Here is a 19,849-nt window from a genome sequence, read left to right on the forward strand (position 1 = left end):
CACTGGACTCAAACTGGTATATAGCCAAGAAAAGTCTGTTCAATTTGCTGCAAGTTACGAAAAGCATGCATCATACAATAAAAGTCAAATATAAATCTGAATTTATCCAGAATCATGCTGGAATTTTACTGAAGTGCTTTCAGGTAGATAAGGAATAATTATGCCTTAAACTCCTGCTCTTTCTTTTTTACACAAAAGACAAAGATCTACAAAGTAGTGCTTCCTCTGATTCCTGATATAATATATTATCAGTCTCTTACATCACACATTTATGTACAATACACTATAGGCCTACATTTATACATTATCATATATGATAATATTGTCAGCTGAGAACCAGAACGGCACTATAAGCTCTAAGATTTGAGCGTACATAAAAACAATACGATCTATTCTAATGAAACAGAAAATATATTTAATCAAAAGTTGGTTCTATTTATAAGCACTGTTTCAAACATAGGGTAAAATAGCGACCTTCTGGTTTTAATTTTTGAACATTTCACTGAAAATGAAAATGATTTAAAATTGACACCATAAACATAATGTAGAGGAGATCAATCTCTACAACATGATCATGATACCAATAGCTCAATACCTCCCAAACTTGCGATAAAGCCCTCCTGGTTCTCAGCCGATGAGAATATATATATATAACAAATAACCCTCTATAAATAATCCCTGTGACCCTCAAATAATGTTATCAAACATAGTCAAAATAATTTGTGAAACCTTTGCACTCATTACAAAATAACAACTGTTCAAAGCATCAAATCTTCCTGGATTAGGGCAATTTTGGCATAAGCATTTTGTGTGCTACTGATCCACAGCTTGCAGTTGTTGAAAAACAATCAAATTTTTCTCTCGCCAGCTGGACTGTCCATCAAATGGCCATCTAAACTACCAACTATGAGCACTGGACACACACTGAGGAATCAGCACAATCTATGTGGGTCAATTGGTCAAATTTGTGACACACATTTATGTAAAAGTCACAATAGGCTCCATCTTTAACAAGAAGATTCATCCAATTAGGAATTAATTATGATATCTCCAGCAGCTTTTCTGAATCTTTAAATCAAAATCAATTGCAAGGGTTGTGTGTAATTAATCAAAGTCTGTATAATTAAAAACTGTCTTTAAATGAAGTAACATCTGTAATCTTCATTAAACATTTTGTCACAGCATGAGAAAATCCAAAGTGCCAATTATCGTACAGTATCTATGGTAAAAATTAAGTAACTCCTCGGTAATTCATTGCAACTAGATCAGCTCAAGATATTCTGAAATCTGTGGCTGTATTTATCAACTTTCCCATGTTTGAAACACATTTCAATACCCACTATCAAAACACACTTACAAATGACTTTCGGATTGTGTTTCTCGAGTTGTTGCATTTATTATCTCTGTTGTGAGTCGATTGGGAGGCCTCATCGCATTTTATTTGCGCAGTTTGATCTGAGAAGGGGAGACGTGTAGTTAGTAGTGATAGGTGTGAGTAGGTCCAGGCTGTAAATGCATTTCAAAACAACTTTACATTTATCAACTCTGCAGAAATGCATTCGCAATCAAACTTTCTCTCTTTTTTTTTTTTCTTTTTTTTTTTGGGGGGGGGGGGGGTGGGGCATTTCAGAAACGTGTTTCTAACCCCATAATCAAAACAGCTTTGCATTTATCAAGTACCCAAAATTCCCTAAATGTAATTTGAAAACCTGAATTCTGCACCAGAAGTGAGTTGATAAATGCACCCACTGTATATGGTGAGAAAGAACATTTCAGAACATTTGTAGCTGATTTACAGGACTTGAATCCAAGTACCATCCAGTGTTATCACTGAAGTGAAAGCGAGAAACACCCTTGAGACAGTTGCAAAATCAATTCCAAACAGAACAAAATAGTACAAAGCTCTTTTCAATAACAAAGAGCTTCAGGAATCTTTAACATAATGACAGCACGTACACATTCTGCCTGTTCAACAAATTCTTGAGTGGATTTCCATGACTACATTTAGAAAGGTATAATTAAGTTTGGCATTAGTGATTATCCTTTTTTTTTTTTTTTGTTAGGATCCAGTGAAAGACCAGACAAAGTACATGGAGGCTACACCTGCTCAATCTCTATGGTGCTCCCATCCTACCACTCTGCCATCCCCACCCGACCCCACCCGACCCCCCTTCCCTTCCTCCAGTACCTCCTTGCTCCAACCAATCAGGAGGTGAGAAGAAGCTCCGCAGGCCAGACCGTATAAAGGATGGCTTTGTGCAGCCAGTCATGTGGTACTCTCATGTGGGGACAATTTTTGCATAAAAGAAAAAAAAAATGGCAAAGGGGGAAAAAAATTGCACTTGATGATTTGCACAGATGTCTAAACGATCAGTCATGTTCAGAGAATTAAAGTTTAATGCCTCGTGATTAAATGCAGGAGGAGAACGGCAGGGAAATCTAATAACATTGTTGAGAGAAAACTCCCACAGGCCCCTAAAATTTCCAATCTTCTCAACCTCGGTAAGCAAAATTAACCATGTATGCAATATCTGGCGAAGACACGGTGGATGAATTGTGATTCTCTGTATTCTATTGTCTTCTTCGTTTCACTGTATTCCTGCACGTTTCTACTCTAGTAAATCTTATTATTTCATCATTTTTGCTCCTCATTCACAGTTACTGAGCATGGTAATTACTTTACTTAAAGTAAAAGAAAGTATCTTCCAAAAGCAGTGTGACCTTAATGCAAAAAGCTCTATCCTTCTCATCATTGCATTCCACATACGAGTGAAAGAAAAATACTTATCATGAGAGTGACACTCATTATCTGCACAATATCAGAGATATACGTCTCAATGGAAAACAGAAAAACATTTTACACAATCTATAACATTCATTATCTCCACAATATCAAAGACATGTCTCAATGGAGAACAGAAATAACATTTTTACACCGTCTAGAGACTGATCAAATAGTTTTTGCAGGATATACAAATGATATGTGTTATGCTCCAGTATGAGACTACAAAGTGCCACTCCAAGGAAAATTGTCCTACTCACCCATATGCATCCTACTTTTGCGTCCTTTATCCCTTGACGATAGCTAAATCATACCCACATTATGCTCTGTTTCACTGCCCTATACATTTTTGGCACTCACAAGGCTCTCACACACAAAAGAAGTATTTTTTTTTTACATTGAATTGCAAAAACTAATACTGTAAAACGAGGAATGTTCGCGTGCATCTTAATTTCGCAAATTTCGCGAGCGCCAAGATTTGTGAAATTAAAATGCACATGAAAGCTCTTGTCTACACTATGTACATTGAATGCCAGTGGCAGTTCGCAAAAATTTCATGCCGCAAAAAAGGCCTTCGGCTCCAATTCGCAAAAAATTCATGCCGCGAATATATCATGTTTTACAGTATTTAAAACAATCTTCTTTTTTTTCCTGGTGTGCGTGCATTGGCCCATAATCAAAGAGTTAAATTCAGTTTTTGCCTCCATGAGGATATCCCGTAGACAAGTTTCTGGTTTTTCACCTAGGGAGAATGCTCAAACCACATCAGTGTGGGGGTTTAGATAATTCTCCATTGACTAATTTTAGACAACTTCTTTCTTAGATATAGCATGACTCAAATAGTGACCACATCAAACAATCAAAACACATAGATAGAAAGACTAAAAGATATCGTTTCATCCTATGACGATGAGAGACAGAGATTTAAGCGGAAGAACTCAGAGATAAAATGTCCTATCAATGCAAAAACTTTTGGTTTTAAGCATTCATGAATAGTGTGGTTAATGACAGTACATCCAGTAGTATTGCTTTTTTTAAAGCAACTTTGATGGATACTTTGTAGTAAGTTGATAAACTCATCTGGCTTGAATTTTCACTGATAATAAAATCCTACAGAGCATGTCAGATTAAACATCAACAGATTCTTGATAGCCGTATTCAAAATCAGAATGAACGTGTTCTTTAAGCTTCATTCCTCTTTTGAGAAATTGCTGTAGCAGACTCCTAACATTCAATCTTTGGGTCAACAGGACTTTATACAAATTTCTCTGTTGGATCATGAAAATGACCAAAAAAGGCATTTAAGGACAGCCCCATCGACACACGCCTGAAATCAATAGATATTCGGCAATCAATTTTTGCAACAAGATATAAAAAACGTTAACCCGTTGAGGACGAGTCCCGACTATAATCGGGCAAGGGTCTATGGGAAATGTGTGTTGAAGCAAAATCAGGTCATCCTCAGCAGGTTAATTATTGTGTGTGGATTAAATAAATCATTAAATCTGCGAAAATCAGTCCATTTTTTCCCCTAAAATCTCAAGACATCATGCCTGTCTGGTGTGTGTAAGCAGCATGCAAAGAAATCATCAACTCGCCACACTAGGTCCACACACTCAGAGCCCAGGGATATGCACAGTCTTTGTTTAGGAATGTTCAGTCTGGAGATTCAAAGTGCATTTCACACCTGAGTCATATTTTTTTGCTGTTTGTGAATGGTGGCAAATAATATTGATTTTTTCCATCGCAATGCAAAAACTCCTGTGTGTGAATGCAGCTAGTGTTTCAATCAGAGCAGGGTCAGACTGGACATGGTTAGTTTATTCTTCCCAAAAGAGGCTCTGATTGGTTTTACCAGCAGTGATTGTTGATGTCGACGACTTCCCTTCCATTCCCTCATCTCTGTGATCGGGAGAATGAAAGTTGGATTCCAAATCAGGTATGTCACCTGATTCATATGTCATGCACCATTTGAGGCCTCCAAGCGACCAAAGACCATTACTTCATGAATTGGGAATGTAGACATGATGTCATCCTCATTCCATGATGTGTTAAATACAAAGAGTATCCTGAATGATGCTGCCTAGATGTGAGGTGAGGTACCACAAAGTAACCAGACAAATTCAATTCTGGTCTTGAAATGCAGTCTGCAAAATTATAAGTCGAAGCATCTCAAGAAAGCTGCATCTAATCAGTATCAAAATAATACTCTCAAGCATAAAGGCTAGTGAGAAATACGCCATCTCAAACACAATGTTTGCTTTCCTCACCAGCACAGAAAATGGTTTACTAGTCCTTCCTAAATTAATTTCCCAATTTGATTCAACAAATTTTACTCCATACAGGGAAAATGACATCAATTGGAATGTCACTTACTTTTGTGAACTTCCTACGATAAAATAAGTAAATTTTGAATATTCCTCCTTTTTTTTTCTTGTCCTAAACTAGTGAAACTTTCAAAAAATATAAAGATGACAACCAAAGGTGAAGGTAAGTTAGAGATGAGATCCTCAGCAAACTTTAAAATAGCATTGTGTTGTCTTCCTGGACGCAACTTAATCGTGTTTGGCGTCAAATGCAAATTCAAAGAATTTCATTCATTCCCGAAGACTCAGTCTGGGAGGAAGAGGTTTTAAAGGTCCTGTTTACCATTGGAAACAGTGCTTAAAAAAAAATCAAGATATGACATTTAATGCATATGTGTAGGTCTGTTGTACCACACAACATCCTATCATATACAATTTTCGTGATAAAGCCTAAAATATAAGGAGAGATCTGTATTTTTCTCAATAAACCGTAACTGTAGACGGTTTAGTCTGGAAACGTTTTTATTATAAATATTGTTCACATTTTGTATACTTAACATCAATTTTACCGATTCAAATTTTTTACAGTGGTTGTTTCTAGCCCTATAACTCACATTTTAGAACTATTCTAAAGCACTAATGTTTTGTTTTTGTTTCATCTGCAAATAGTACTAAAATTATGCCTTTAAAAGATGACAGCAGGACTGGCTCACATCAACTCACTTGATGTCACAAGTGATAAATGTTCAGTCAGCTTTGTATATATCTTCAGGCATAACTGACAATCATACATTTACTTCCCAATGACGATCTTACTTTTTTTTTTCCACTGAAAAAACAAAGAAAGAAATTGTTGAAATGCCAGCAAAGACACAGCGATAGGATGATATATTTAATTGGTGAAAATTCTTTCTATTAGTAAGGGTCCAAGCCTCATCCTTTACATCCTTTAAGTTCGACTCAATTTTTTTTCCCCTCGAGAGAAAACGAGCATTGGAACACAGCATAGTTTACTCTTTATCCACTTAGTCTGAAGCCATTGTGTACATGTACTCTTTGGGAGGCAAAAAGTTTTTAATTTTTGTTTATTATTTGTTGTAGAACTATAAAAAGTCACCAAATTCATGAATCTTTAACTGATCATAAAATGGTAACATATTAAAAAGAATGATGTAAATGTTTAAATCTCTATTTCTTTTCTATTTTGTGCAAATGTAATGAGTTTGATTAGTTCTATTCAGTATTTCGAAAATAAAGGATCAGAATTGGCAATTTTTTGACTAAAATGCAGCACAACTCTCGTAGGACCTGATGTGGTAGTAGGAATGTGAGCTGACAAAGCATCACTCTGGGTCTTTATGCTGTTTAACCCATTGAGGACGGACTGATTTTGCTACAACACACATTTCCCATAGACCCCTGCCCAAGTATACTCGGGACTCGTCCTCAACGGGTTAAGAGAAATCTAGACATTTTTTTCTCTTCTCAAACTGGTCTCATTTATCGGTTTGACAAACTAAAAACAGAGCGCTGCTGGTGCAAAGATATGTTGTGATTACATCAAGTACTAAAACACCATTTCAAAGAGACCGTACAAAGATCTGTGCACTGTACTAAGAGGGCCTTCACTTAATAATGAAAAGATTCAAGTGAAAAACAATTGAATAGCTGTTTGTAGAACAAATACACAACTCTTGCATTATTACAGCAAAAAGAGATCACATTCCACACACAAAATAAGAAGTGTGTGCACATCTGACCTAGCTTCACCATTCATTATTTATCAGAGATTGTTAGAATTCATTCAGCTCTGGCATGGATTCAGACGAATCCTGAAGAAATCCAGTTCATGATTAATTATATGTGATGAGTCTCCCTTCAGTAAACACGCATCTCTCTGTGTATCATGTCACATATGGCTGTATTTGGTGTGAAGATTGATGCAATAAGCTTGATCCAAGATTTTCACTATAACAGACGTCCTTTCATTCATTCTGATCCTTCTGTTTCCAGTTCATCAAATCCCAGCCTCCTCCCTTCCCCAAACATTTTTGTTATTCCTTTTTAAACTTGATAACATGGATTTCATGGCAACATGGATCAGACAACATGGATTTAGACAAGGCCAATACATCATGTAGTGCATGCCTGCAATCAATACTGTACATTTCTGGAGCTTCCCAGTGGTAAAAAAGAGATACAGACACTGAATTGTCTAATAGCTATACAATTATTTGTCTGAAAGGTACATTGTATGTTAGCAAAAACTTACAGATAATATAGTGGAAAGTGAGCATACTAGTATATTACTACTAACTTTGATGATATATTATATGCTTGCATTTCCCACATGATAAACAAACAGACAGATCTCTAGATCTTAATCTTGATCACAATCTAGATCATACATTTTACTTTCAAACAAGCATAACACATGTACATTTATTTTTCATATATTTTCATAATTTTTCACAATAAGTTGCTCTGTGCATCTTCTTGCAACTGTCCTATGGTCAAGTTTGCTTGCCCAATTCAAACTCAAAGTTAATCTTTTGTTGTTCTGTTTGGGTATACTATGACTATTGGCTCGTATTTCTCCTGCCCGTTTTTCTTCACTGGCCAACGCCTGAAGCGTCACACCATGTGGTCTTGTCATGCTTGGTCTTGTAGCAAAGATCACAGCAGCCCTCATACCAATCCTGACATTTTAACTGGTTCCTTCTCTGGCGTCCAGCTCGTTACCGCCCACTTATCTCCTCCACTGGGTCTTTACTGTCACTCATTGAAAAAGTTTGTTTGCTCTGGACCACTTGTTATGAATCTCGATGGTCATAAAATGGTCTCTGATTTGAAATATCATTTGGGGTTTGAATTCTACATGATTGATTCCAAATCAAACTTTGATTTCTAAACAAGACATTCATGATTAGGTACTTCAGATTTCTAGATATCACATCATCTGCAGCAAATATCTTCTTGGCTTACTATTAAAAACTGCCATATTATTTCAACACCAAACCTGCATTGATAATAATAATAATAGACATCTATAGAGCACCTTTTCCACTTGATAAGCTAAAGATACGTATTCTGAATGTTATCTGACACTATGATAAATTACAAATAGTTTCTTCATGCAAATATAACAAATGATATTTAAAAGAAATGAGTCAATAACTAATATCAAAATTGGGTGATTATACATATCTGAGGATGCTTTTGCACAGACAGGAAAACAAAAATTAGCACTTCAGAAAGTATCATCTGGCAAAGCCTAACATGCGAGCGTGGAGATAAAAACAAACACTATTTATGCGCAAGTGCCAAGATAAACAGGGCATCTTTATAGTAGACTAGCTTTAAATATGTTCACCACACAAGATGAGCCAAAATAATACAGAAGATGCAGTCATACTCTAGATTGTTTTTGTAGCCTGAATAAAGGAACATATCAGTTGTCTCAAAACCTGAGTTCCTCATTATCAGTACAAATATGGCATTTCTACTATGTGACATTGATAAATTACATCCCTGTCTTCATTTCACTTTTTTAATATAGGAAACACACACACTGTGAACCTTATGACGTATGCTTCCTGAAATTTCATTCACCTTCTCAGGAAAACACATATAGTATACCTCTGGAATAATGCTATAGACATACAGTGCATATTACTATATCCTGGGGTAGTAACAGAGATAATAGAGCCTATAAAGGGCCCTCATAATTATCACTATTCATCTTATGAACAACTGCATGGTCATGTAAGGCCCCTAAAACATGAAACATACAGCAAACCTTGAGAAAGAGTTTACATTCAGGTTTTTAAAAGGAAGAACTGTAGTCACACATAACTGGGTTTTTTTTTAGCTTTGTTACATGTTAAGTTCTTTATCTGTTACTTTTCATAATGATGATGATGATGATAATAATAATAACAATAATAATAATAATAATACAGGCATTTATGATGTGCAACATATCCACTCAAAGGTGTTCAAGGCACTCAATTAATGTTTAGAACCAAATACAGTCAATCATGGATTGTTGATGGATCTGATCCATAATACATACACTATAATTCTGCAATGAAAGTCCTTGATTTATGAACTTCCTATATCCTTCCTCTCATCCAGTGTAAATATCTGTGGTTAAAGTTCAAATGTTGATCAACTCATGACTACAATGGTACACCAGTTCAATAAAAATTACCCATTGTCCCCCCATGGAGATTCCATGTTACAAAAGGCATGGAAATTACAACCGAGATGGTGTATTTCACACATTGCTTGTGAGAGCCATGTAAATCTTGTATCAAATCTACAGTGAATTGCATTTTATCACAGGTAATGGATTAAATTTTACCATTATACAGCTGAGGAATAAACAGTTGCATTAACTATGAAAAATGAATTCTGTTTTGATACTCACATGTGAATAAAGCGATCTTCACAGATTTGAAACAGTTTCTACATCATACACTCCCTAAAAGCTACACATGCACAATGCATGTACATGCACATATATATATACACACATACACACACACACACACTGCATCACACTGAGTGTGATACATATCATAACACTGCTAAAAGTACAGAGTACAAGCATGCCACAACATATGCAGGAAAAGGTCAAATTATGACAATTAAGCAATTAGTAATTAAGGCTGTCTATGCCAATCAAGAACTGCGCTTTATTCTCTGACAAGATTGTAAACAGACTCACAAAATATGCAGCCACGAAAGGCATAAACAATCACACCCACACACACAAACACACCCACACAAACAAACAATAAACACAAACACATCATTTTTGTCCCCATCCTATGCTACCTGTTACTTCCTCAAATATAATCAGATAATTGCTTATCACCTGCACACGACCTGGGGCACTAAATCATCTGAATACCAACAACTTCCTGTAAGAATATGGGTGGAATAAACATGGAGGAGAGAGGAAGAAGGAATACAGGATGGGAAATCATTGTCAAACACTTCCTAATCATCTCTAAGCATGAACCATTGTATCACACTATGGCAGGCCTTAAAGGCCATAATTTACCATTGCAGATGAAACAAAAACCCAGCATCAGTGCTTTAAAATAGTTCGGAGATGTGAGTTAGGGATAGAAACAACCACTGTAAAAATTTTAATGGGTAAAATCGATGTCAAGTATTGTTAATTATACAAATTGTGAACAATAGTTATAACAGATCGACAGTTAAAATGTTTCCAGTCTACAGTTACAGTTTATTGAGAAAAATACAGATATCTCCTTATATTTGAGGTTTTATCACAAAAATTGTAGGATGTTTTGTGGTACAACAGACCTACACATATGCATGAAATGTGATATCTCGAACATTTTTTTTTAAAAATCATTGTTCCAAATGGTAAATAGTACAGGTACATTTAAGCCAAGGCCATCTTGGGTAATTTGAACTTACAGATCAAATCAAGTGCAAATCATCAAGGCTTGACATTAGCTTTTTCCTTTGGTGGCCTGACAATAAAATTTGGTGGCCCAATTGGGCCACAAAAAACAGATCTTTTCTTAAAAAGTGGTGGCCTGGCATCTATATAATTTCTGGTGGCCCCAGGGCCACTGCCGATGTCAAGCCTTACTATGATGTCACAAAAGTTAGGACAAAAACAGGCAAATTGCAAATGCAAGGAATACTGCAAGTGCATAAAAGACACACTTCATCACTGACAATATTGGGAATGATCATGATGATGTAAATAATTGATCTTACTGAAAATTAAATACACATTCCTCCTAAATTTTAGCATTATCACGTCAACAATTACAATCAATTGCTGCACAGATGAAGCAAAATGAAGTATGTAAATGAAGTCTTGTCTGTTCATCTGTTCAATCTGTACGCATAAAAACATTTATTGCATGACAAACTTCAGCTGAGCTTATTCAATATTGAAGGTCATACCTCCCACATACATAATTATATTCATGGTGTCTTGCCAACTTTCCATTCAAAACCTCCATTTTTCACTCTCTGAATCATATAGATGTTTACATTTTGCTAGAAGCAGTATCCTTCCAAATATGTCAGCTCTGTCATTTCCCATGGGTACTTGGGCACAGCTCAATAAATATTCTACTTTGCCATAAGACTGAACAATAGCCATGTCTACATCTATCACAAAACTTCAAGTTATACTAACTACGATCGTAAAAATTCCTTCCCTTAACCCCCAACAAAACTTCGATGCTGTTCACACCTACATGCAGTTAGCAAAACTTCAAGTTAATGCTAACTACGATTAGGGAGGTGGGAAGAGAGCTCTTCCCACCTCCCTGCTACGATAGATAGGTCACTCAAAACTACAAGAGCGTCGTGCTTAACAAAACTCCGTTCACATTTGTCGTAGTTTAGCGCTCTGTGGGGGGCATTCCCAAAACCACGACAAAACTACAACAAAACCCTAAGAAATCTTATGGTGTTTTTGTGGTGTCTTCGCCTTAAGGTTTTGTCGTAGCATGGAGCTACTAGGGGAGTTAGTAGCTCCATGGTCGTAGTTTTCAAAACTATGTGCGTCTACATCTACACTAACTTGAAGTTTAGTTCCCTAGGGGACTATAGTAGTTTACAAAACTTCAAGTTTTGAAAACCTTAAGGTAAAGGGATCTAGATGTGAACCCAATTAAAGTTCAAGAGATATCAATGCAAAGGAGAGAAGATAAGACAAATGCAAAAATACAATATTCACATTCTTTTCAGGGAGATCATTAATTGTGAATGAAAGTTGATGGTGCAAAAAACTGTATCAGATCATGCAAACTGTTCACAGTCTGTTCCGTATCACCTTCAATGCTATATAAAGATTAAAAGGGAATATCTTTATGCATGTAGGTCTCAACAAAACTGGGAGTAAGAAGAGCAGTGTCATCCTAGATCTTACAAATTCACAACCACCGAATCTGGGACAGGTAGTTTTCATTACTATTTTTGGTTCAAGTTGTACAGAAAGAGGAAAGATGAAATTGCTGTACCAAGAGTGATGGGGTGGGGGTGCCACTGAGAGCAGACTTACATGTAAGTCCAAGTTTCACGATCTAGTTTTAATGGTTAATAGTCTAGTTTATCTCCATAAACTAACTAACTAGCTCACCTGCCATGCAAAGCAACATGACAAAGATTGATCTGGCTTCTAAATGTTGGGAATGCAGCAAAAAAGGCCTCATGACATATTCACTACTAAACTATGACAAAATTAAATCAAATCAAAACATATTTTTTATTTCCAATACCACAAAGCCTTATTTACCATTGTACTGATGGCACATACATTGTACATGGGTATTTTTGCTAACAGGAAAACCCTCAAAATAAGGAGTGCAATTGACACAAAGTATTGCACAGCAAAATCCATGCTCACAAAAACAGTGCATATAATCTGCAAGAGGATCAATGTTATACAGTAGTACAGTTTATCTTAGCATCAGAAGGGTAAAAAAGTAGTATATTGGAGCATGTTAGGTGGTATACAAAATTATATGATCTCTTAATTTTTTTACTCATAAAGGTTAGCATACAAGCCACTTTCCAGTTCCCGCCAAGCTCCTAATGAGCTTTGTATAGCACACTCACTCATGACTGCAAGTTATGCTCACCTAACACTGAACTAAATTTGAGGGTCACATATGTGAGACTCCACCTATACATGCACTGTATGAATGGATATACAGTATTGATACCATTAACAAACATGTGCATCTACAGTAATAGACGAGTACATTGTACACCAGCAAATATTCTACCATGCCCATTCTGCAATGTCAAACTGGTTTGACTCTGTTAACCCACTTATTCATCAAAGATTAAAATATGTATCGTATCTAGTTCTCATAAACAAGCACCGTGGTATGTGTAAATGGTCACTACACTTTCCTATCTGTGTTGTGGTGGAAGTTCTTTCTCACTTTGCATCACATTACTACAGGGACAAAACTCTCTGAAAGGTACCATTAATCCCATATTTACACACCCACTCCTCTCCTTGACTTACCAAACAGCGTTGACCTAAATACTTCCCCATTCAAAATGCCTTGGCACATATCATGGCTGTCAGTTCACCTTCAGTAAGTTAAATGGAAGCCAAACAAAGAGAAATAGGGGCCCTGGGGGTAGGTGAAACCACAAAGTCTTTGAAAATGACTTAAAACCCTACAATAAGAGGATTGTACAGCAGCCATCCAACTAACAAAAGTCAGTTGCATCACTGAACAATGACCTGTTTATGAGTGTTTACAATTCACTATTGTGCCACACTTCAATTTGATACAATAGTGGTCAGTTCGGGCTTGACCACATTCTTTATATACTGTAGGACTTGTATCAGTTTACCAGGAATTAACCAGCACCTAACAGGCAAATCTTATCCTAGTATGGTGTAGATTATCCAGTAATCAAATTTATGCTTGAATACATGAGAGCTTTAGACAAAAAGGGTCAATTTACAGAAGTGTGAATTACTGACTAATGAAACCAGGGTGTGTCACATGTGTGGACAAGTCAATTTCCAAGGAACAATTCAAAGCCTTTTGTACCTTTCCAATGCCTATCTGAGAAGGCACGTCATTTACTCTTGAATGGCATTAGCAGTAATGCTATGTAGTGTTATCTACATTCTGTTCACAATACTAAACACAGTTAGCACTAATCATTCCCTTGGATACCTGCTAACATTATTTTTTCAATGCTTAAAGTCCACCCCAAAACTTACAGTTGTGTGAATAGAAGCAGAAAATGAAAGGAACAGGGCAGTGAAAGTTTAGGCAAATTCAGATCAAACCTGAGAAAGTTGTGATCAATCAAACATAAATTGGTAATTTTGTGATGTCACATGCAGACTTCACCCCTATTTGCTCTGTATTGTACAATCATTTACAAAATTTATTTTCCCATCTAGTGAATTTCCCATCATACATGCACCCACAATGCAATCTTTGTAAATATTTTTCTACACAACAACCGCATGGAAAAAATATATTCCATCAATGATAAAAAAGAGAGTAATTTTTATGGTACTTTATACATAGAGTAAGCAGGCAATGAACTCCTTGGTACATGATGAATTTCAGAGTCACCCATTTTTGTTTGATTGGTCAGACATTCACCATTCCTCTCATTTACTTTTTTTTTCTGGTTCTATTCAAACAAATCTATTTTTAGCATGAACTTCCTCTTAACCTGTTGAAGACTGGTGCCTGGTATACTTGGGCAGGTGTCTATGGGAAATGCATTTTATAGCAAAATTGGCTTGTCTGCAATGGGTTAAAGCACATCATCTACAGATCACCTTCTGTGGAGGTGTGAGGCATCATGTTAGACTCCTAGATCTATTCATGTTATACTATCGAGCAATCAATTCAAGTATGATATATCATCCATACTAGCTCTCATTTTGTGCCAAAAAGCTTCCAATTGAGCTTTCGATGTTTTAAGATTTTGGTTATAAATCATGGAATTCTTTACCCTATGGACTGTCTAATGACTAACATAATTTGTTTACTTCCTAAATCTTATAATAATGTTCAAGTTGTTTACAATATTGTCTGATTTAATGTCAGTTTGGTCTGCTGCAAACTATCTGTAAACAGCTAGGGCCCCATTTATAAATATGTTTTTAAAAACAAAAACAACAACAACTTCCTAAATCCTACCATGAAAACAGTAAAACAATAGGCTACATGATCGATGAATTTTTCAGAAAATAAACTTTGAAACTAATGTGCGTATAGTCATGAATGCAGGAAAACAGATCATATGCATCTGCAATGAGCGAATTATTTACAATCACACTTTGTACAAAAAGTTTACCAAATGTTGAATAGAACATTCCTAGACTTTATTTGGATAGGGACTGCATTATTCAACTTTCTATTTTTCACTCAAATCACCTTTTTCAGTAGTTTTCTCTGCCTTCTTGCATACATTCTGATCCCTTTAATACGATGAAAGGTCACTCGTGACACCATGTTTCCTTCGACTGTCTGTGGGTTTGTTTATTTGTATGTGTGTGTGAGACTGGTTTCAGTACATTTGAGGACTCCTCGTAGTAACTAAGTCTCTCCAGTGACTTTGCAGTCACTTTGCACACGCTTTGCTCCTTGAGGACTTGACTACTTTGTGAAATGCATGGCAGATAGACACAATAAATCTACATGATATCACATAATTACTATGCTACTCCCATTGATTAAGACTCACACTTTCAACAATTCAAAGCAAGATTTCAGGACAGTAAAACCAGAATTTTTCTCTTGTGCATGAAATTTCCATGAATTTCTTGAGCCAAAGTCCCCCCCCCCCAAAAAAAAAAACAAAACAAAACAAAATGCAGAAGTTCTTATCTGCATATCACTGTAAGCACAGTCAATGCCAGTAACAACTCGCATAAATGTCATGTCAAGAAAAAGGCCGTCAGAGTCAATTTTGAAAAAAAAAAAATCATACCGTACCGCAAATATTTATGGTTTTACAGTGCATGGGTGCCTGGTCAACCTCTAGTGAGTCTAGTGCTAAGAAAACCAAAGATTCTTCACATCACGCACCCCTGTCCAGATTATACAACTAGGTACTCTTCAGTTTGGGGTTCAGCTACAAAGTAAACCAAAGTTGTTTGGTTAAACACAGGTTAATCTGAGTAGGCATATAGATCTTTCCTGTTTGCACATTAGTAACTTGCCACACAGCTTGCTGGAAGGGGTCAATAAATGTTCAAGGAACAATGGTCCATTTCACATGGATGAAAGAACAGAGGGATTTTTGACACATGTAGTAAACAAATGACAGACATAATCATCAAATTAATGAAAATCTTGTGTTCAGTTGTTTTTATTGCAACTGATTGACAAATTGCCCTATATTGACATATTCTTACAGTTACTATATATGTCAACGCTAACTCCAGTATCAGAAATGTCCTATACATGTTTAATTGAAAGAGCCTTTTTACAATTTAGATTTCATGTTGGATAAATCAAAAGTAGCAAATTTGACTCTGAGTCATCCTGCTGGTTTCATGCTGACACGAGATCATACACTTCACTTATTAATAACTTTCATTTCCATGTTCAACTATTAATTAGATAATATTGAATACTAGCTACAGTATGTCTGTAAAATATACATACTTCATATAAAAACATATCTCTCCTCCCCTCCCATTCTCTCTTCCTCTCTCTTTCCCTCTGTCCTTCTATCTCTTTTTTTCTCATACCAGCTTCATTTCTACTTGGCCTTTTCTCTAAACATTATGTCTAATTTTAATAACAATTCATTCACTTTGTCTACCTGTGGTTGATAATTTGCTTTACAATAGCCAATAATCATCAGTCATTTGGTCTGCATTAGACTGTGGAAGATAAACTGGTGGTTGAGTGGACGTGGGATTATCTTTATTTCATTTCCTTCGATGACAGTAAATGAAGGGTTTATTCTAAATCGAACAAAATTTAATCAATCTATCAATCATAGAGATGATCATAACAGAGAGAAACCCTATGTAAATGTAATACATTCAGTCACAACTCTCAAAACTTTACATTTTGTGACAGTTGTTTCATGTTTCATGTCGATTTATCATCATCAGGCTGACGACACAAGATGAGCAGAATATTCAGTCACACAAAGGCTGATAAAGAAAACACTGATATGCCCACTTATGAGACTGGAATATATGGCAGTTGAAAATCAAACATGCTTCAATGGTTCAGGAATGTGTACAAAATGTACCGATACAGGCTTTGAAAATGAATGCACTCATTGTAAAGAGGGATTTCCTCTGTAAACATGTGTGGTCGTTAAATGTACTGTTATTCAATGTGTGAAACCTTTAATTATGACGCCAGACATCGTTCTGTTTACCACGAAACTCCACCACAACCGACACTTCAACACACGAGGAAACACACTCACTCCCATCCCACGGACCTATCAACGCTATGCTACCACACCACATCCCCACCATCTTCGGCGTTGGACAGCCGGACGATACCGCTACCACCACGTCTTGAAAGCGAACCCAATTGATCTAATCCAAGTGACATGGAATTAGAACTGAATTATTCTTACCTCTGGTTTGCACATCTTGAAGAGGCAGGAACAAGACAAGCACGGTGAAAATCAACACTCGCCAATCCATGACGCTCTCAGATATGGACACTTTCGCTAACAGAGGAAAAATTTGCTTTCGGTCGATACCAGTACCGGTTCATCAACACAGTTGTAACTTGGCCTGGAATGAATCGGATTGCACGGCGTACTGTGTACTGGGTGGTGGACGCAATTGGACGAGTGCAAATAGACAGTCTATTCTGTATCAATGAACACAGAACGTATCAGGAAGCTCGCTCGAACAAGGTCATCCATGTGGATGGCTGGAGCAGAACGGCGCGGCCGATTTAAAAGCAACGCGCGACGTGCAGATAGGCGCTTGTGTAACACAGCCTCTCGCTCAAGAAAAAAAAAACCCAAAAGCAAGGCACAACGGAGCACCAAGGAAACAGAAAATTGTTCAACAATCATCATGTAGCAAAACAAGTTGAGTGTGAAACTGGTCTGTCATTAAATAAGATATGTTTTTTTTTGTTCTCGCAAACCTTTTAAGCATTTGTAATTGTACTGAGTTTCTATACAAATTCAAAAGAGCAATGCAGAAAGTGCGGCAAAGAGCAAAGTTAGCAAAAAGTGGGGAAAACGAGAGAATGGACGAGATTGGGAGGCGAAAGAAAAAAGATGTAATCGATTTCAAGAAAAATGACGTGAGTGTTCATCAAACTTCCTTTGAATTGCAGAGAAGGTGCTGAACAGCGGCCAATAACGAGCTCGCATATACTTCGTAGGCTATACGTGGACACGTTTAGTCTATTTTCATGTTTCATCTTTCATTATTCCTGGACTTGGCAGTTTATGTGCTTATTTACTTATTTGGATGATATTTATTTCTGAAACTAATTGAACCCTTCGAAGACTCGAGCAACTTAGACCTCCCCGAAAGTGACAGAATAATCAGCAAGTGGATTGTTGTCACTCTCACGGAAGAAGCAGGGCCAGCTGAAGAAACCCGGAAGAGAAGTTGGCGCTGAAGACACTAGTTTTGTTTTGTTTTTGTTTTTGTTTTTGAGTTTTGTCTTTTTTGTTGTTGTTTTTGCTTGTCAGCTGGTGAAACCCTGAAGTGGCACCAGAAGTCTGTGCCCCCCCCCCCCCCCCCTCCCCACTTTTGAAAACATGGCGCCAGCCATGGGAAGCCAACCGGAAGAAGAAGAGTTTGTTGACCTGGGCCCTGTTGCATAAAACCCTTTCCGCTGGACTTACCGCTCGTTTCTAGCGGTAAGTCTTCAAATTAGCGGTAAATTTTATAATCCTTTATGCTGATTGGCTGTGACGCCTAATTTTGACGGTAGTTACCATTGAAATTCAATGGTAAGTTTTATGCAACGGGCCCCAGGTCGCAGTAAGCGAGTGTTCAACCATGACCCCAAACATGAAAGCTGCAAAACATACCATCCACTTAGAAAGAAACATGCTTTAATTTTAACAAGGGTTCTTAAATGCTCTTTCACTGCAAAGTAAAGAAACCATTCTTGAAGACGCTGTTCATGACCTTTATCTGCTCATGAAGGTTTGTCGTCGATATTTTTGTTTTACATGATTTCTCATCTTCGTGATCCACGTCCTTTAAGAATGGCAAAACATTAAGTGGGAGTACCAATACGTGTTGGTGGGTGCGTCGACAACAATGTACAAGGTTATTTCTGTTGCAAAAATGATAACGTAAATGAAGAAGGATGCATATATCTGATTAATATAAAAACAGGCGACTTCCGGGAATTTTGTCATAATGCTGGCTTTTGGGGAAAATATCAGTAGATTAGATCATATAAATGAATTTGTTGAATTTCCAAAAGTCATAACACTTTAATCTATCCTGAGACTACGATCATTCTCACAGCATCGGAACTGGCGAAGTCATCACGGTTGTGATGATTTCACTGTATGGCCAAAGACATGATAATGAATTATAAAGATACCAGAGAAGTTATAGTTTTCTATAGTTACCCCTTTAATGAGAAAATTAAAAGTACATTTATGTGTCAATTTCCACGATTTTTCAACAATTTTCATGATGCACAGCCTCCATGCAGCCTCACACTTTAAATCTGTATTTTCTTTTGACATGAGCCGACCGTGCATATACACGACTGATGTCCCTGAACATGGATAGAAAAATTTATGCTATACGGTACTATAACTGTACAAAGTAGTCACATTCGATGTATCTGCTTCGAGAAATTTTGCCGTCGTGATGGCATATATCAGTCGCGGTCACACTGGCAAGACATCGCGAAGTTTAAAGGGGATGGTTAGTAACTGATCAGTGGGAATCAATGGGAATGCTGGGGATGATTGTTCCAATCCTTGTGGATTCATTGAAGAGTATAACGGGTCGTCAACGATCGCCCCGTCACTGTACAGGCATGCTAACCTGGAAACATTAAACTGCACATTACTTGAACATGAGACCACTCTGAAGCAAATAAGTTTCACACAACAACACTCTTTAAATGAATCCCACAAGGATTGGAACAATCATCCCCAGGCATTCCCACTGATTCCCACTGATCACTTACTAACCATCCCTTTGAAGGGATCGTAAAGTTTTGGTTGAGACCTTACTTAAGGTTTTCAACATTTTTGGTGGGTGAGATAATGAGAAACCTCT

The 19,849-nt window shown here is 36.9% G+C and overlaps 1 protein-coding gene across 1 annotated transcript in view; it reads right to left on the reverse strand.

Moving 5' to 3' along the window:
* Positions 1 to 17,347, reverse strand: part of LOC139733910 (disintegrin and metalloproteinase domain-containing protein 12-like) — a 98,548-nt gene extending 81,201 nt beyond the window's left edge. Inside the window, exon 1 of the mRNA XM_071644719.1 lies at positions 17,200 to 17,347. Within this exon, the coding sequence (XP_071500820.1) occupies positions 17,200 to 17,269 (70 nt within the window). The 5' untranslated portion in view covers positions 17,270 to 17,347. The remainder of the gene's footprint in view (positions 1 to 17,199) is intronic.
* Positions 17,348 to 19,849: the final 2,502 nt, after the last annotated feature.

This window comes from Diadema antillarum, unplaced genomic scaffold (genome assembly GCF_040938485.1).
Source record: "Diadema antillarum isolate AM-2024a unplaced genomic scaffold, OU_Dant_1.0 seq00000503_RagTag, whole genome shotgun sequence".
Taxonomy (NCBI): Eukaryota; Metazoa; Echinodermata; class Echinoidea; order Diadematoida; family Diadematidae; genus Diadema; species Diadema antillarum.